General features: G+C 34.2%; 1 protein-coding gene and 2 long non-coding RNA genes across 8 annotated transcripts; 1 reads left to right on the top strand and 2 right to left on the bottom strand.

The window, feature by feature from the left end:
- Positions 1–1,854: 1,854 nt before the first annotated feature.
- Tace (ADAM 17-like protease Tace) lies at positions 1,855–6,108 on the bottom strand. Of its 6 annotated transcripts, none has more exons than XR_012409169.1 (14): positions 5,998–6,098; positions 5,685–5,924; positions 5,487–5,608; positions 5,288–5,432; positions 4,987–5,228; positions 4,735–4,929; positions 4,329–4,625; positions 3,678–4,168; positions 3,200–3,599; positions 3,072–3,138; positions 2,551–2,647; positions 2,384–2,489; positions 2,135–2,300; positions 1,855–2,068 (listed from the first exon to the last, which is right to left on the bottom strand). XR_012409169.1 is itself a non-coding variant. In XM_073961792.1 (14 exons), exons 1-13 carry the CDS (start codon positions 6,068–6,070, stop codon positions 2,137–2,139), a joined length of 2,226 nt encoding a protein of 741 aa, XP_073817893.1. In that variant the 5' UTR covers positions 6,071–6,098; the 3' UTR covers positions 1,855–2,068; positions 2,135–2,136. The 6 variants fall into 6 exon arrangements, 3 of the variants coding, with proteins under 3 accessions (XP_073817893.1, XP_073817892.1, XP_073817894.1); XM_073961792.1 differs by having other exon boundaries at positions 3,678–3,913; positions 4,487–4,625; XM_073961791.1 differs by having other exon boundaries at positions 2,141–2,300; positions 3,678–3,913; positions 4,487–4,625.
- A 1,994-nt stretch (positions 6,109–8,102) lies between these two features.
- Positions 8,103–10,401, top strand: LOC141391364 (uncharacterized). The gene is made up of 2 exons (XR_012409627.1): positions 8,103–8,293; positions 8,347–10,401. It is a non-coding gene; the product is annotated as an uncharacterized lncRNA (long non-coding RNA).
- On the bottom strand, positions 9,743–10,490 carry LOC141391363 (uncharacterized). The gene is made up of 4 exons (XR_012409626.1): positions 10,361–10,490; positions 10,059–10,308; positions 9,911–9,989; positions 9,743–9,853 (listed from the first exon to the last, which is right to left on the bottom strand). It is a non-coding gene; the product is annotated as an uncharacterized lncRNA (long non-coding RNA).
- Positions 10,491–17,855: the final 7,365 nt, after the last annotated feature.

Genomic DNA, 17,855 nt, shown 5'->3' with positions numbered 1-17,855 from the left:
TCGTCAGCATAAATGCCAAAATTGGTAACTTACAAAATAATCGGGTATGTTCTGAGACACACTTCACCTCGCGTGTAAAGTGAGAGCGGAATTTTTTTACAGCTTTAAGGCTTATTTTTCGAGTATTTTATGAATGGACTAGAGTGAACTCTTTTTAAATATGCTAATGAATCTTAGCCCCAAGAAATTCTCAAAAATTAGGGTATATGGGGTGAAAAAAATGCTTGAGGCGTGAAGTGTGTCTCAGAATATACCCTAATAATTTTACAGGAGAATCAAAAAGCGTTATAAAATGAAACCCCGTTTTATTGGAATATCATATACGAATGGAAGTTGAAACCAAAAGCACGGAAACGCTTGGTTTTGGGAACCGTCATTACAACAAAATTTGTAATGTTATTCCATTTTCCGAAAAGCTTTTTCTTGAATAGGATCGTTATTTTTTAACGTAGAGGCTTGTAATTTTGCAAGAACATGTATTTTATTTATTTATTGGCTATCAATACGTAGAAAGCCTAGGGGGCAAATTATACATGTATTGTGAGATTACAATTAAATTATTCTTAAATTAAATTATGTATGTATTAGATTCAATAAAAAAAATAATTTTGACTTTTTTGGAGATACGACTTCGGGCATTTATAGGGACAAAATTGACTCATCGAATAATGGTTTTAGAACCCAAGTTGTTTGGACGAAATCCGTTTCAGACAATTTGGAGTCGATTTAGCAATGCCCGTCTGTCTGTTGCGCACAGTAACGTTAAAACGGAGCAACCAATCGGGTCCAAAAATTTGTAATACAGTTGAACCTCGATTGTCCGTGAATCGATTAAACAAAACATGTGACAAAGTCAATTCAGATGAATCTGGTGATGATGATATTATCAGGCATGTCACAGAAACGAATTCCGATCGAAAGTGGAATTGATTCCGTATTTAGCTTCTTCAGAAAACGAAAAACGAAAAATTTTTCGGAATGAAACCACTTTTGATTTTGCAAACGGAATTGTATTTTTATTTTGTTTAAATCTGCCTCTTTAAAACACTCTAAAAACACTTAGAAATAATTAAAATGTTGTTTTATTAACAAATTTACATTTAATTTCGCATTTAAAATAAATAATTAAGTTTTTTGACTTCACAAAATCGATCGGAATCTAAAGAAACTAAGACAAAAACGATCGAAATGAAATTTCGGAATTGCAAGCATTCCGATCGGAATCTGTGACATGCCTGTATGTATCCTTCTAAAATTTGGTGGATTACAGTAACAAATTGAATAAAAACTGCAGATTTTCAAATTATTGTACAATATTATGTCATTTTTACTTAAAAATATGTTCGAAAACTGCATAAAAGCATTGCCTCCATTAGCGGGGAAAATCGATTATCCGTAATGCCTCCGGTCCCGACCATCACGGATAATCGAGGTTCGACTGTATTCTGTCCAAACTTAGATTAAGTGCGTAGGTGATGGCTCATCCAAACATTTTCCGCCAAAATAGTACACACGATATCTCTAGAAGGCAGTAATCGTTTTGGTTCATACTTGGACACTTCGAAAAGTGCAGTTTAAGACCGGCTCTCGAATCCCTTTGATTTTTGTTAGAACGTGTATTTGCTTCCCCTATTACGATATGTTTGATATGGTAATGATTGTACCATGGTGTACCCGTCTTATGCGGTGGTCCACCACTCTAGTAATTGTTTTTTATACAGTCATAGCCTGGGGTATTTAACTGTCAGCAAAGCCGAGTGCTTCTATTTTAAGTAATGCTTCTCGAGTTCCCATGCCGAATTCGAATTCAAATTGCGCCTCTGACCTGAGTTTCCCAATAAAAGTCTACACATGTAAAATCTAATGACTAGTTTTTGGTTTTAATTAAACGGTATCTTATATAACTACATATGTATGTACGTTTTTTACTTAGGTATTAATAAAATGCATTGAGTTGAAAATGCGATTTTTTAAATTGTATAAATTTAAATATAATCTACAAAAATACATCTTTGTGCTATGTGCGATGATTTACATGCGGGCCATGGACATTTTTTGCCGCGGTACCCTGCAAAAAACAAACAACGATTATTCGCTTCAAAGAAACACTTTAGATTCTGTGAAAATTACTGACTTTTACCTTATATGTATGACACGTCGCCGGTCACTGGGATGTATTAAATCGTTCTTTTGACTCCATTCAATTTGTTTCAATTCATATCGTAGTCGTTTCCTATCAAAATAGGATATCACACAACTGGCGGGTATCCAAAAGATTGAAGTGAACACAACAACGGCCACTAATTGGAGGAGGAGTGCATTGTGGGAGAAAATGAAGTTAGTGTGAGTGAAGTGGTAAATAGTTGGACAATCAAATACTTACAGACAATGTTATCCTTTAAGAATCTCAACACACGATTGATATTAATTTCTTCGATAATATCCCAAAAACGTTCCACAACGTCTTGTATCGTTTTCTCGCAGACACCCTAGAATAAAATGTTTAATATATATTAAAACTATGTAGAGCATCCCTTAAGTATAACCCACCTTATTACAAAAACCTTGAATACATGGTGTACCATCTGGTAAGACATCTGGTGGCTCGACGGGGAAACATGTTTCGTTAATACTCATGCGGCAGCATCTATAAATAGTTAGAAAATAGATAATACAAAGAATTACTAAAAATATTAAGAATTTGTTACGTGAAACTACTGGATACTAAGAGGGATAATCGTCCTGGCAAGACGCCGGCTAACTACGTTGTTTTCATTTGAGTTTGTTATCCCATCTAATCCCCTCAGTACGAAAGTACTGGGTACGAAACAAAAATTATAATTGAATAGTTATAAAAATTGCTCATCAATCCCACGGCAGCGGGTTTTTCGTACCAGATTGACCCGAAACCAGAGTGTTTCGGCCAGCGGCTGCCAACCCAGCATCAAACCTATGCTTCTACGTAGTTTTCTACCATCAAACTGTCTTATAACATATCTTCAAGTCAGGGCATAGTTAGCTTAAGGTAAACACAAAAAGTTCCCCTTGTGCTAGGTCAGTCCAAATCTTACCTCTTGCAAGCGTCCTGAATTATATCGCACATACAGCTCTGCAGTCCCTGTGTTTCACAATATGGAACTAAAAAAAAACAAGAAAATATTAATTTTCCAGGAATATCGCAACCAAACTTAAAACTTACTGCATTTGCCGCTGCGACACTGGCCCCGTTCTTGACACATTGTACCGTCATCCATGGCGGGTGATTTTGGGCATTCAGCATGTGTCCCGGTACAACGTGCTTCTCTTTCACATGTGGCATAGACCTGATCACGACACTTTACTCCAGCTGGCATAAATTGGCAATTCTGACAACATGGAGAATTTTTATCACTACAAACTGCTCCTTGATTGCGACGCAATTTACAATTCTTGTCACAACAAGCATCATTGTCCTCCGTGCCCAAAAGACCAGCATCACATTGTTCATCACCTTCAACACGAAGATTACCACAAAATGATTCTTCAGGTTCGGAGAAACAACGACCCGATTTGGCTTGTAAAACTTTGCGTATAGAACGTAGGGAGCAGGGGGAGAATTTCTGAAAGGGTAAAGAATTATAAGTAGATACACTTGCAACAATTTGGAATACATATGATGTCTTTAAGTGGATACCTACCTTATTGTTGACATCATAACCACTAACGGAATAGGTGTACATTAAAAAACTACCACCCTGTGAGGCACTCGGTGAACATTCTGGTATATCAGGATCATGTTCAGATCCCCAATTATGCCCAAACTCATGGGCTGTTACCAAGTCAGCTTCACGTGTAATTACACGTTGACCATAGTGGTTACGGGAACTGCTCAAACCCGAATTTAAGTAGAGTGTATAGCCATTTTTGAAATACTCTAAGAAAGATAATGAGAATATTGTTAAAAAGCGGAAGTAAAACAGATTATGCTATGATAAAAATAAAAAGAAAACATAACCTAAACAAAAAAAAAAAAAAAAACATTTTTAAGAAAAATTTAATGATCTGTTTCTCTAAGATGATTCGAATTCAAATTCGTTCGAATTACTACCAAACTCCTGTTATTCTAAAATTTTTTATTTGATTGAAGACAAATGGTCTGTTCCAGTACTGAAGAATTTACTAATTTTTACTATTTTTTTCGATAACATAAAGGAAAAAATGTTATCGTAGTAAAAACTAGTAGCTTCTTGCAGGTTCTGGAACAGAGCAAAAAATGAATCAAATATTTTTTTAAACCGGATATTGGTCGTATTTCGAACGAATTTTAATTCGAATCGTCTTAGTGAAACAGGCCATAAATAATTTTAAAGGCAAACTATTACAAACAAAAACCTTAACAAAAGAGTTCTTTTTCTTTAATAAATTTCTACTTAAAAATTATATTTTAAAAACAAAAGTGTAAATAACTTTTAAAATCCATATTGGGTTTATTGTAATTGTTGGTAACCTGGTGTACAAATGCCTCCTACAGAATTACGCCTAGGTGAACCCACATATGCCAAGCCTAAAATTCCACCTTCGAATTTCAAATCCGTAAATAGATGAGCTAAACAAAAATCTTTATGACTGTATTCACGTGAAAAGACCTGTCATTTTTATGATACAGACATTTTAAAACAGATATTTTATTTTAATTCGTTAAGTTAATCATTTCATAAAATATCCAATAACATGCACTGAAATCTCCAAACTTACCTCCAATAGATTTCGAACATCCCACTTTTCTCGTATCATATTATAATGGGCTTCACCACCACGTAAACGTGTCGGTTCTGAATGTACAACAATTTTCTTTATGACAAATCCCATGCCCTTGAAACCTTCCTGATCGGAACGATCTTGCCACACAGTGTCATTGTAGATTTTATGGACACGGTCAATGAGGCTTATCTATAGATATACTAAATTAAAATAAATGTATATTATTTCTACATGACAGAAACCTACCAAATAATTTATGGTAGTTTTTGTGTTGCCACCACCCATTTCTTGGAAAAATCTGTAGTCCGCCACCAACAACAGTGGACATCTGGTCTTTGTCGGAGTATATTCATATTGATCTGCCTGCCGCTTTGATCTTTTGTGGGGTTCATTGTGTACGGAAGATAAAAGCTGAGATTGAGGTTGATGGTCATGATGGTGATTGTCAGCTTCATTTTCAGAATCTTCATCATCATCAGCTTCTAGTTCTATATTAAAAAATAACTCTTACGATTCCTCCTTGTCTTTTCGTTTCTAAATTACTTACCTAAACCTTCCTTAACATAGCCACAAGTAAGCGGAGCTCCACCCATATCACCTTTTTGTGGATGCTGCCAGTTCATTTTTATGTCCGATGTACGATAGGCAACCATGGTATTGTCTTTGGCAGTAGGCAAGTGACGCCAAGAAGGCTAAAATCACAACAAATTAAAACCCACTACAAAAACACCACTAAAACCGCGTACCTCAACATGATATGCTTCATCTGGTAAATTAATGGACATTGTCATTAGGCCATCTTCAATGTGAGCTCTAACCGAAGAATCTACTTCACCAAAAACTCTTCCAGCGTAAAAATTATCATGGTCTGCAACAAATACAATGTACATCGCCCTCATAATATTTACAACCCTTATAATATTTACATCCCTTTTATAACTTACCCAAATGGACCACTGTTTCATTGCCATCACCGTCTACTGTATAGGCCTTAAACTTACTATGCAAAACTTCTCGATGAGGATGTAAAATTAAACGAAAATTTTTACCCAATGTTTTAAATTCCACTTCTTTGATGACATTAAAGGGATTGGAACTGTGCTTGACACCTCTTTTCACAATGCGATGTTGGACATCGTCCTTGTGAAAAATTTCATAGTGTTTAAGGGTTCGATGTAGAGAATCTTAGAGAAAACAGCATCAATATTTAAAATATCCATATCATTATAATTGTCTACACATATTTCCGCTACTTACCAACATTTCCAATAAGAAATAAAACAAATATTACAATAAATATCAAATTGTCCTTAAAATTGTCCTTTTTCATCCTTCTAATTAATAGAATAGGGATACGTAAAATCGATTTCGGTTAATCGATTATTAACCGTAAAATTTCCAAAAGTCGTAGTCGACTATTGACTGTGCGAAAAATCGATTATTCTTAGTCGATTTTCGGAAGACGGAGTCAACTATAGCCCTGTTCGATAACTTCGCAAGTAAAAAGTATTTGGAAGTTCTTGCAACTACTTGCAAGTACTTCTCTTTTACTGAACAAGTTTGTTATAGAACAGCATTTTGTAAAAGTTTGTACAAATTTGTGCAAACTTTTGAGTTATCGTACAGACCTTATTATTCGTAGTCAACCATTAAGTGGGGTACACACGATCAGTTTTGCTTAAATAATCGGTTGCTTGCCAGTGTGGCCGTTCATTTTTGTCAGTCATCAGGCTACCACAAAATATTTTGTGGTTGATGGACAGTTTGACAGTAATCGATAATTTCGAAAAATCGACAGTCAAGACTGATCGTGTGTACCCCGCTTTAAGCTGGGTACACATTGTCAGTTCTGAATGACAGCTTTGTTGTTGCTTGCTAGTGTGGCCGTTCATTTTTATCATTCATCATGCAACCACAAAATGTTTTGTGGTTGCTGGTTGGTTGGACAGTTATCGATACTTGAGAAATATCGACATTCAAAACTGACAATTGCTCTGTTCCAGAACCTGCAAGAAGCTACTATTTTTTACTACGATAACATTTTTTCTTTATGTTATCGGAAAATATAGTAAAAATTAGTCCCAATTTACATTAGGCGAGTTTACTTGCGGCAATTGTCAGTTTGTAGGTCAGAGAGGGTGCTGAGAGGCAAAGGGTTACCATATGCCTCACCTCTCTCTCCTACAAAACGACAATTGCCGCAAGTAAACTCGCCCAATGTAAATTGGGACTTAGTAGATTCTTGCAGTACTGGAACAGACCAAATGTGTACTGCTCTTAAGTCTAAAGTGGGGCACACACGATCAGTTTTGACTGTCAGTTTTGCTCAAATAATCGGTTGTTTGTCAATGTGACCACTAATTTTGTCAGTCATCAGGCAAATATTTGTGCTCTGTTCCAGAACCTGCAACAAACTACAATTTTTTACTACGATAACATTTTTCCCTTTACATCTTTGTGTTTATTTCAGCTTGAGTCCTTTTCCTTTATGTTATCGAAATAAATAGTAAAAATTAGTTCGTGTGTACTAGATCTGGCAAAAAATCGATGGCACTATCGATAGTATCTATTATTATTTAAAAACTCAATATCGATAGATAGTTTTGCCTATCGATATTATCGGAATAAAAACCCCTAACCTGAAATCCATTGAAATAGATAGAAATTTCGCTGCTTTTCGGTTATATGTGTGTGTAAAGCTGAGTACACATTGCCAGTTTTGAATGACAGCTTTGTTGGTGCTTGCTAGTGTGGCCGTTCATTTTTGTCATTCATCATGCAACCACAAAATGTTTCGTGGTTGCTGGACGGTTGGACAGTTATCGATAACTGCGAAATATCGACATTCAAAACTGACAATGTGTACTGCTCTTAAGAAAGTAAGTCCGTAGTCAAACCGTACACATTTTTCGGTAAAATTAATGCTCTGTTCCAGAACCTGCAATAAGCTACTATTTTTTACTACGATAACATTTTTTCCTTTATGTTATCGGAAAAAATAGTAAAAATTAGTAGATTCTTGCAGTTCTGGAACAAACCAAAAATGTATTTTTTACATTTTTTATAAAATAAAATCAGTTGTTTATTCTCCTTTACATTTCTGTGAAATACTTTTGCATAATTTCAAGAATATCATTGACATTTCCGCCATTTTCATCTCCAAATTAATGGCGACGACAACTTAACGATAATATCGATAGCAATCGATATTTTAAAACATTATATCGAAAATATCTAATGTTGGGAATATCGATGGTTTCCCAGCTCTAGTGTGTACCCATGGTACAATTATTACAGGTAAAAGCAAGTGTTGTTGTACAACAATCGATACAACAACCACATAGAAATTTGTTGTTGTACGTAATACAAGTGTCATAGCCATATGGGCAAAAATGTAAACAAATATAAAAAAATAAACACACATTTTGAGGGTTCATAAATATTGTTTTGAAAAATGTCAAGGCTTCTTAATTAAAAAGAGATGAATAAAAAACGTTAGATTTTCAATTTTAACGTTTCCACTACATTTTTTCTTAACAAGGAGTTGTTAGCGGTATGTATTTCTCTAAATAAAATATTTACAATCAATAATTGATTATTTTTCAGATGATATCAATAATTATGAAGAAAGAGGACGAGGATGACAAAACCTATTCCATTGAAAGATATCCAAGTGATTTGTTGAAAATAGAACAAGAACTTAAAACTGATGTTTATAATGATTTGGATTTGCTGGTGCAAGATTTTGAATTGTTGGTTAACAACGCAAAAGCTTTCTACAAACCAAGATGCTGTGGCATTGTGGCAATGTGTTACAGCTCACAAACAAAAACTACTGGAATACAGATTCGCCGAAGATGAACCGAAGAAAAGAGGCAGCAGACGTTTGACTTCCTCAGCCGATGAAGATGGTACCGGTAATAAGAAAGATGACTTGAATTTATATGAAGAACTGTTTCATCTGTAATGACATCGGTGGATAGCACCATGAATGACCGCCCATTGCATAGAATGTTTTTGCTGCCCTCCAAGAAAATGTATCCTGATTACTATGATGTTATTGAATATCCCATTGATTTGAGATTAATTGCCACAAGAATGCCTGTCAATTGAATGAACCGGATTCACAAATTTACAAAGCTGCTAAAACATCGAAGAGATATTTACCCAAAGAAGGTTAGAAATGGAAAGTGAAACTCATAAAAAGGCCAAACCATTGATGAGTGCTGCCATTGCGGCCCTCAAAGAGGAAGTAAATAGTGCAGAAGATGAGGAGAACATTAAGAAAGGGAAAGGACCGTGGGCCTTACTCGATCATCACCAGGTTTCTCACAGGGCCTATATTTTGAACTTCTAAAATTTTGAACTTCTAAAATGTCCCATTTCCATGTGTCAAATCCACACGAAGTTAAATAAAGGAGAATATTACATGAAAAGGGTTTTTTTAAATATGTTTCCATTACATTATTGAGCTAACGTGAATCGGCGTGCATTCATTGATATATCGTCATCATAAATGCCCAAAGTCGTAACTAACAGAAAAATAATTTCACAGGAGAAGCAAAAAGGTTATAAAATGAAAAACTGTTTTATGGAATATTCATCATATGAAGGCGAGTATATGGGATATTATCAATCAGATACGAATGGGAGTAAGTAATGAAACCAAAACCGCGGTAACACTTGGTTTTGGTATGCGTCATTACAACAAAATCTGCAATGTTATCCCTTTTTTTGAATAGGATCGTTATTTTTTAACGTAGAAGCTTGAAATTTTGCAAGATCATGTATTTTAGTCTTATGTATTAGATTAAATCAAAGAATGAATTTTGATTTTTTGGAGATACGTCTTTGGGCATTTATGGACGATATGTGGTATGTTGGACACGGGAGTCCCAAGTAATTATATTATGCTAATAAGTAATTATATATCAGTAACAACGATTCGTTCTTTTTCACTTGTTATAGTAGCGGAATAGTAATAAAACACTATTAATTTTATATACATACTAATTTTATTTTGTATTTTATGAAACTCAAAATGTTACAAAATATTGGCAATTAACTGCCTGTGTACCACATTCATGAAACTTTTACGATTCCATTTTATTTCCTGCGTAAAAGAAAAATGCAGTAAACACATAATATGGATTATTTATGTAAGACTAACTTTTTCTCCTTGTCTGTATCTATTTCCATTTCCTCACAATATTCTTCAACCAATTTGGAATGGAATGGTATATTTACATCTGTTGAATAGAATAAAATATGTACATGTTACATAAATGTTCAATTCTAAATAACATACAGCTACTTACCATTCCATAGTCGAATGCACAAGAAATGGTTCTGCACGTGGCATGAGCTTCCATTTTTCCTACTCTTCTCGTATCCTCCGGTTAAAAGTTATCCCAGCATATACAGTCATTCTTCTTGAAATCCTTTTCATAAATTTTAGCCCAGTCACGCCTTTTATGTGGATCTAATGGAATGTTGAAATAAGGTCCTTTTCCTTCATTTCTATTTCATCGCAGAATACGCACTTCCTTATTTCACTTTCTCTTCTAACTATGAGACAATAACCATTATTTATGAAAATATTGCATTTCTTTGTACTTACCGATGTATATGCTAATATAAAAATTCAATTTTTTATATTTTTACTTTCTAATGTGTTTGTTTGTGGATGATTTATTTTTAAACTTTCAATACAAGGGTTGACAAAAAAGTATACACAATGACAAAACGTCATATACATTTTGACACTAGTATTACGTGTCAATCTAATCAGCTGGGACTTGCTTTTACCTGTATTATTGTACCATGGTGTGTACCCCTCATATAATAGAGCTGGCAAACAATCGATGGTACTTTTGATATTATCGATATTATATTTTAAAATTCACTATCGATTGTTATTTTTTCTATCGATATTATCGGACCAAATTGTAGTGTATACCCTGCGTTTACATATGACAGTACAGTTGAGTACATGTATTGATTGTCAAAAACTCAAAACTTGCCTGTGTGACGTAGGCGTCCAGACAACTGCAAAAACAGTTGCAAAACTATGTTTTCCGTTCATATATGTAGTTTTTGTTCATTTTCTTTTGTTTTAAACACAGTTTAATACCTATCCCATTTATTTTTACAATAATAGCTGTGTTCCAGAACTAAAAAGTTTTTACAATTTTTACGACTTTTACACATTTTACTCCAAAAACCGTTCCCGTACACAAAAAAGTTGTAAAATGTTCACTTCTCTTTAAACAAAAATGGCGCTGAATGACGCTCTCTTTAAAAACTTTTTACACGACAAATTTGGGCGAGTAAAAAAATAGTAACATGGTTGCCGGCGTCTGATTGGCTGATACGCCGACTTTGACATTTGTTCCAGTTTTTTTGACGTATTTTCCATTTTTCCGTTCCCGAACTATTTGAAAAAACTTGTGTGTGACAACAAATTTTTTGCAGTTCTCTCTTTTACGAGTTTTACTATTAAAAGGTACGGGAACGAAGCTAATAGGTGTGTTCGTTTACTCAAATCAGAGTTGTATTTGCAGAGTCTGTCTTGTCTAACCCTGCGTTTACACATGACAGGACAGTTGACTTCATGTATTGATTGTCAAAATCCCAAAACTTGCCTGTGTGACGTAGGCGTTTAGACAAATGCAAACAGAGTTGTAAAATAATGAATTAAATTCATCGATTTCTTTTTGTTTCCGTTCGCATATTTGGGTATGTTCATGTTCCTTTGTTTTCAACACATTTCAATTATTATCTCACTTATTTTTACAAAAATGTCAAAAATTTGTTAACCCGATGATGGACAGCGGGAAGACAGCCGACGAATGTATGTATGTATAACTCTGTTCCTTTACGTGCGAGAATCTTCAAGTTTTAGCACTTTTACACGAAAAGCGTTCCTTTACTTCAGACACCATACAATGCATATGTCCCGGTCCACACTAGCGTGAATTTCATTAAAAAATTTCATGAAATTAGGTGTTCTTAAATCGAATTACCCACTACAGCAATTTTATGATTTTACTCTACCATGGAGGTCGATCTAGAGACGCATAATTTCAAACAACTTTTTCAATGAAATCACTCTAGTGTGGACCGGGACTATGGGAGCACTTTACAATTTTTACTACTTTTGCCGGTTTTACTATTTTCAAAAGTAAAGAAACGGACCGTATGTGTTAAGCTGGGTACACATTGTCAGTTTTGAATGACAGCTTTGTTGTTGCTTGCTAGTGTGGCCGTTAATTTTTGTCATTCATCATGCAACCACAAAATATTTTGTGGTTGCTGGACGGTTGGACAGTTATCGATAATTGCAAAAAATCGTCATTCAAAACTGACAATGTGTACTGTACTTTAGTAAATCAGAGATGTATTTGAAGACAGTATGTCCTGTGTAAACGCCTAGTTATGGTCTGTTCCAGTACTGCATGAATCTAATAATTTTTACGATTTGTTTTCGATATCATAAAGGAAAAATTGTTATGTTAAGCGTTGTACACACGATCAGTGTTGACTGTAAATTTTTCGGAAATATCGACAAATGTCAAACTGTCCAGCAACCACAAAATATTGTGTGTAAGTAAGGTATGACGTACAGCAAATACCGCCTTTGTCCCTAAACACACAATTCCAACCATAAAGGAGAGGAGACTCTGTTATGGTATGGGGTTGTATGAGTGCTTACGGTGTAGGGAATCTTGTTTTTATCGAAGGAAATAAGGATAAGATATATTGGGGGTTATCATGAACGGCAATTCCCCGTGAATTTTTTCACTTTCTCCCTTAAGTTGCAACGGCGAAAAGTCAAAACTCACGGGGAAATTTCATTCATGATAACCCCCATTATTTAAACATCCTGAAGGACAATTTGAAATGTATCGTTGAAAAAATGGGATTTGGGACAACATTCCAATTTTATCAATATATGAGCCCGAGCACAAATCACATATGTATTTTTCCAAAATGGATGCTATGTAATGTTTGGTTTACAATCGGCGTATTTTCGTGATTTCGAGCGGAATCATGCAAAATGTATCATGATTTCGCATACAAAAATGAAATCATCTCATTTCGTGATTTCAACGAAATCAACATCGAAATCACAGTACACATGATATCCAACCTTGTTTTTGCCTAAAAAAGTACCAAAAGTTGCAACACTTTTCACGTATAACAATAAACAAGGTAGAAGGTCAATTGCTGCAAAAAAAAAAAAAAAAAAAAACAATACAAAGCCAACAACAATAACAGGCAATCAGCACGGCCTTACTTGTCGACTACGCATAAAGCAAACACAACATTTTGTTGTGATCTCTGCTTACTGCAAACAACACTACTTATGCTTGTCTTCTTTGCGATGCAGACAGCATAAAAAACAGTAGTGGGTATATGATTTTGATTATTCTGACTCAATTGTGCGGTCAACAGATTTAGGAGGATACAGAAAATTTCTCGTTCTGTTTAATTTTCTGGTCACTCTTATTGACCTGTTTATCGATACAGAGTCAGCGGTTAAGAGAACTGATGAGGAAGTTTGGCTGCTTCCGAAACTATAGTCTTCTCTGCCTCCGCTCGTAGTAATCAATTTCATTACCCACTGTTAAACATTTTGTTTCTTTCTTCAATAAGCGGGGGTAAAAACAACAAGAAAGTTGTTTTTGCATTACAATAAAAAACGCCAACAACAATAATAGGCATCAGCACGGCCTTGTTGACCAATGCGTAATGCAAAAACAACTTTCTTGTTGTTTTTACCCCCGCTTATTGAAGCAACACTCCTATGTTCGTATTCTTTGCGAAGCAAAGACGACATAAAAACAGTGGTGGATATGAAATTCTTTAGTTCGACTCAAATTGTAGGGTAAACAGCTTTAGGGCCATACAGCAAATTTCTCATTTTATTTAATTTGCTAGATGGCTTTATCGACCTGTTTATCGATACAGAGTCGGCGAAAAAGGGAACTGATGAAGTTGTTTGGTGACAACTGAAACTATAGTATTCCCTACCCTTCGCCCGCAACTAATCAATTTCATATCCACTTTAAAATATTTTGTTGTTATTCAAACAATTGAATTGCAACAAAATATGGACTCGAGCTGAAATAAACACAAAGATGTAAAATTCTGCAGTCCAATAATAAAAAACGCCAACAACATTTTGTTTCTTCAAATTTTAAAGCAACAAAATATGGACTTTAGCTGAAATAAATACACAACCAGGAAAAAAAATAGTATCAAAATTTGTAAACAGTGTGAAAAAAATATTAAATTACTTTGTTACAATGCTATTTTTCACTGTGTTCTCGTACTTTTTTAATGGTAATGTTAGAAAAAAGAGCGAATTGTCAAAAATTGCTTCCCCATACAAAATTTTTTAAAAAATACGGGAACGAAAAAATGACGGAAATTGCAAAAACCGCAGCAGATATGTCAAAATCAACGTATCAGCTATTGTATTTGGATGATAATGAACATGCTGCTAGTGTCTACTATGCCAAAATAGTATGGCAGAAAACAGGAGAATTGGGTGTTATTCGGCGCTATTTTTGTTTAAAGAGTAGTGCAAATCTTGCTAGATTTCGGAGTACGGGAACGCATTTTTAGCACTAAACGGGAAAACTGCTGCAACTATTAATATTTTGCAAGTTCTGAACATAAATTTTATTTATCAAAATTAATTATTATGATGTCTTAACGATAAAATCATTTTGTATTTTTTTCATTTGTTAGTACTATACATAATTTATACGATATATGTATAATGTGTGTTCGTTTACTCAAAATTTGTACAAATTGTTACTGGATGTTGTTCGTTTACTCTACAGTACAATGCCAAAGAACTTAGTCGATTACAAGAAGTTACTGGATTTGTACAAATTATTGAGTAAACGAACACACCTATAGATAATTTAACGATAATTTTTTAAAGTTGAAAAGTTCTATATTGTCGTATATTTTTGATGACTAATTCAATTTACAACAACTTGTTTTGAAAATTCATGTCCGATCAGCTGCTCATATGCATCTACCTTGATTGTGATATCGAAATCAACAAAAAATAAGTGTAAACACCGGGATGTATTTCAGGATTTCGTGAAATCCAGTGGATTTTAGAGCGCAAATGTAAACTTGGCATAACTGTCTGATTTGAATCTTATGGGCAATTTATGGAGTATTTTGGAGACAAATATACAAAATCGTAACATCTAAAGTATAGGAACCCTGAAAATGCCTTGCAGGAAGGATGGGGAAAAATTCAGATATCGTGCACCGAAAATTTAGTTAAATTTTTGGCAAAAAGGATAAATGCTGTAAAGAATAACAAAGGATATCATACCAAGGGCTGAAACCCTAAAAAAATCCTTTTTGTTTCATGAAACTTTTTACTGTGAGGTAGAAATCGATGTTGTTTAACCATTTTTATTTTTTATCTAACTCTTATGTTACACGCTAAAACTTTCATACGAAACTTTCCCATTATTTTGGCATTCTTAGGTCGAGTTCCCCATTACAGTAATTTCATAAAATTACTTTTCTATGGAACTCGATCTATGAACTCCAAAATAATGGGAAAGTTTCGTATGAAAGTTTTAGCGTGTAACATAAGAGTAAATTTACCTGAATTTCGTTAATTTTATTTTATTTAAGTTAAGACACTAATGTAAAAATATAAAAAGGAATGAAATCGCTATCATTAACCAATTCTTAGCAATCGCAGTTTTAATGAAAGAAAGTGAAGTGAATACTTTTGACTGTGATTCACTGTATATCTCAGACACCCAGAGGCATTCGCCAAAACAATAAAATGTATAAATTTTGCTGTTAAATTCATCAATTGCAGGTTAATACGCATATTTCCTTGGGGTGTATGTACATTTTTGTCCCCATAATTTTTAGGTTTTTGTAAAATTTACCGTTATTTGTATTATGAAATATACTTTTGTTCTATTAAATATTGTTCATTAGTCAGAAGAAATAAAACTGCATACTTGGAATTTCATAAAAATCACTACTAACCCTAACTAGGCGTTTACACAAGACAGTCTGTCTGCAAATACAACTCTGATTTACTAGCACATACATACATACAGTTGTCGGCTGTCTCCAAGCTGTCCATCATTTTTTCACAGACAGCCGGGTTAACAAATTTTTGAAATATTTTTGTAAAAATAAGTGAGATAATAATTGAAATGTGTTGAAAACAAAAGAACATGAACAAAAACCAGGGTTCAAAATGCTAACGCCATATTAGCAAAAGCACCGAATATTTGCAGCTTTGCCTGCTAAAATTTCTTCGAAATATGTTTAGCAACAATGAACAACGGCAACATGTAGCAACAAATTTCAGAAAAATATTGCTAGCGATGCTGATGCTATTTGATATTGTTGCTTTAATAAAAAAGCATCGGACTCGCATACTCATATTTTGCAGCACACATGATCAACACATATCAGAAAAGAGAATAAGCAACAAAGTTTCAACGGCTTAGCCATGTTTTCAGCAACAATTGTTTTTGAGATCAGGGTTACCAGTGTAATGCACTAAAAATTACGATATAATTAATTCCACTTTTTCGTTCAAAGGAAATGTGAATTGTTGGTGAAGCCGTTCAAAATATATTTCTTTTATTTTTAAACAATAATAATTAGTATTCTTTAGGTTCTACCATATGATGGGAGCATTTTGACATTAAATGACATCTTTTTATTACTGCGTTGGCAACTCTAATGACAAAAAACACACTCTCTGGCTAATTCGCTGGGTCGAATGGTCAGCCGACTGCTAAATATGTAGCGTGATTGTCGATTATGCCTAACGAAAAAAGATTAGGCGTAAAAAACGAAATAAGCAAAAATGTACAAAAATAAATATGCGTTCGGTTGCTTATTTAGCCGTGTGTGATAATATTGTGTAGCAGTAGAAGTGTACAGCTAATGCTAATGTTTTTAGATGCTGGCTTTTAAACCCTGACAAAAACAAAATATTTGAACGGAAAACAAAAAGAAATCGACTATTTTCATTCCTAATTCTACAACTGTTTTTGCAGTTGTCTGGACGCCTACGTCACACAGCCAAGTTTTGGGGTTTTGACAATCAATACATGTACTCAACTGTCCTGTCATGTCTAAACGCAGGGTAATACCCGAGATTTAGGGGGTGTATGTAAACTTTTGTCCCTGACTGTATATCTTACATTTAATTCATTGGTGTCCAAAATAAATGAGAGAGAATTGTTGTTAGAGTAATGTCCCTATGTTAAACAACGGCTGACATGGCTCTCACTTGGATTTGTTATTCTCTGTTGTTACGACAACGTGCAGGCGTGTACATCCAGCATTTAATTGCACACATTTCATTCATAAGTCCATATTTATATTAGGCAATTTTCCTTGCGGCAATTGTCAGTTTGATGGAGAGAGAGGTGAGGTGTATGGTAACCCTTTGCCTCTCAACACCCTCCAAACCATCAGTCAAGTCTAACCCCCTGTTTTTGCAACTTATTTTTGTTCGTTCGTCTATATTCGTAATAATTTAGGCATCTATAGCTCAGCCCCCAGAAGACATACAGTGAATCAAAGTGACGTGGACTTTCTTTCATTAAAACTGTGATTTCTAAGAGTTAATTAATGATAGCGACTTCATTCTTTTTGATATTGTTACATTAGTGTCTTAACTTAAATATTATAAAATAAAATTAATAAAATTCAGGTAAGTTTAGAAAAAAATAAAAATTGTTAAACAATATCGATTTCTACCTCACAGTGAAAAGTATGCACTCTAAAAGTTTCATGAAACAAAAAGGAGTTTTTAGGGGTTCAGCCCTTGGTATGACATCCTTTGTTATCCTTTACAGCTTTTAGCTTTTTTGGCAAAGATTTAACTAAGTTTTCGGGGCAAGTATCAGAATTTTTCCCCATTCTTCTTGCAAGGCATATTTCAGGGTTCCTATACTTTAGATGTTACGATTTTTTATATTTGTCTCCAAAATACTCCATAAATTGTTTTTTGTTTTTTAATTCATTTATTTCTGTTTTAATTCATTACAAAAGCTATTTTTTGCCCCAGCGCCTTGAAGCTTTATAGA

This window comes from Musca autumnalis, unplaced genomic scaffold, assembly GCF_047663935.1.
Source record: "Musca autumnalis isolate F117 unplaced genomic scaffold, ASM4766393v1 scaffold_1, whole genome shotgun sequence".
Lineage (NCBI taxonomy): Eukaryota > Metazoa > Arthropoda > Insecta > Diptera > Muscidae > Musca > Musca autumnalis.
The sequence above is the reverse complement of the archived record's forward strand: the minus strand, read 5'-3'. Positions and strand labels throughout refer to the sequence as shown.

Bases quoted from the DNA above. Each gene is read 5' to 3' on its own strand.
- Tace (XM_073961791.1), bottom strand. From the start codon at position 6,070: ATGAAAAAGGACAATTTTAAGGACAATTTGATATTTATTGTAATATTT. The intron at 3,914-4,486 runs GTTACCAACAAT...TATCTTTCTTAG, and splicing joins AGGAGGCATTTGTACACCAG to AGTATTTCAAAAATGGCTAT. The intron at 2,069-2,140 runs GTAAAAGTCAGT...TGTTTTTTGCAG, and splicing joins CGACGTGTCATACATATAAG to GGTACCGCGGCAAAAAATGT.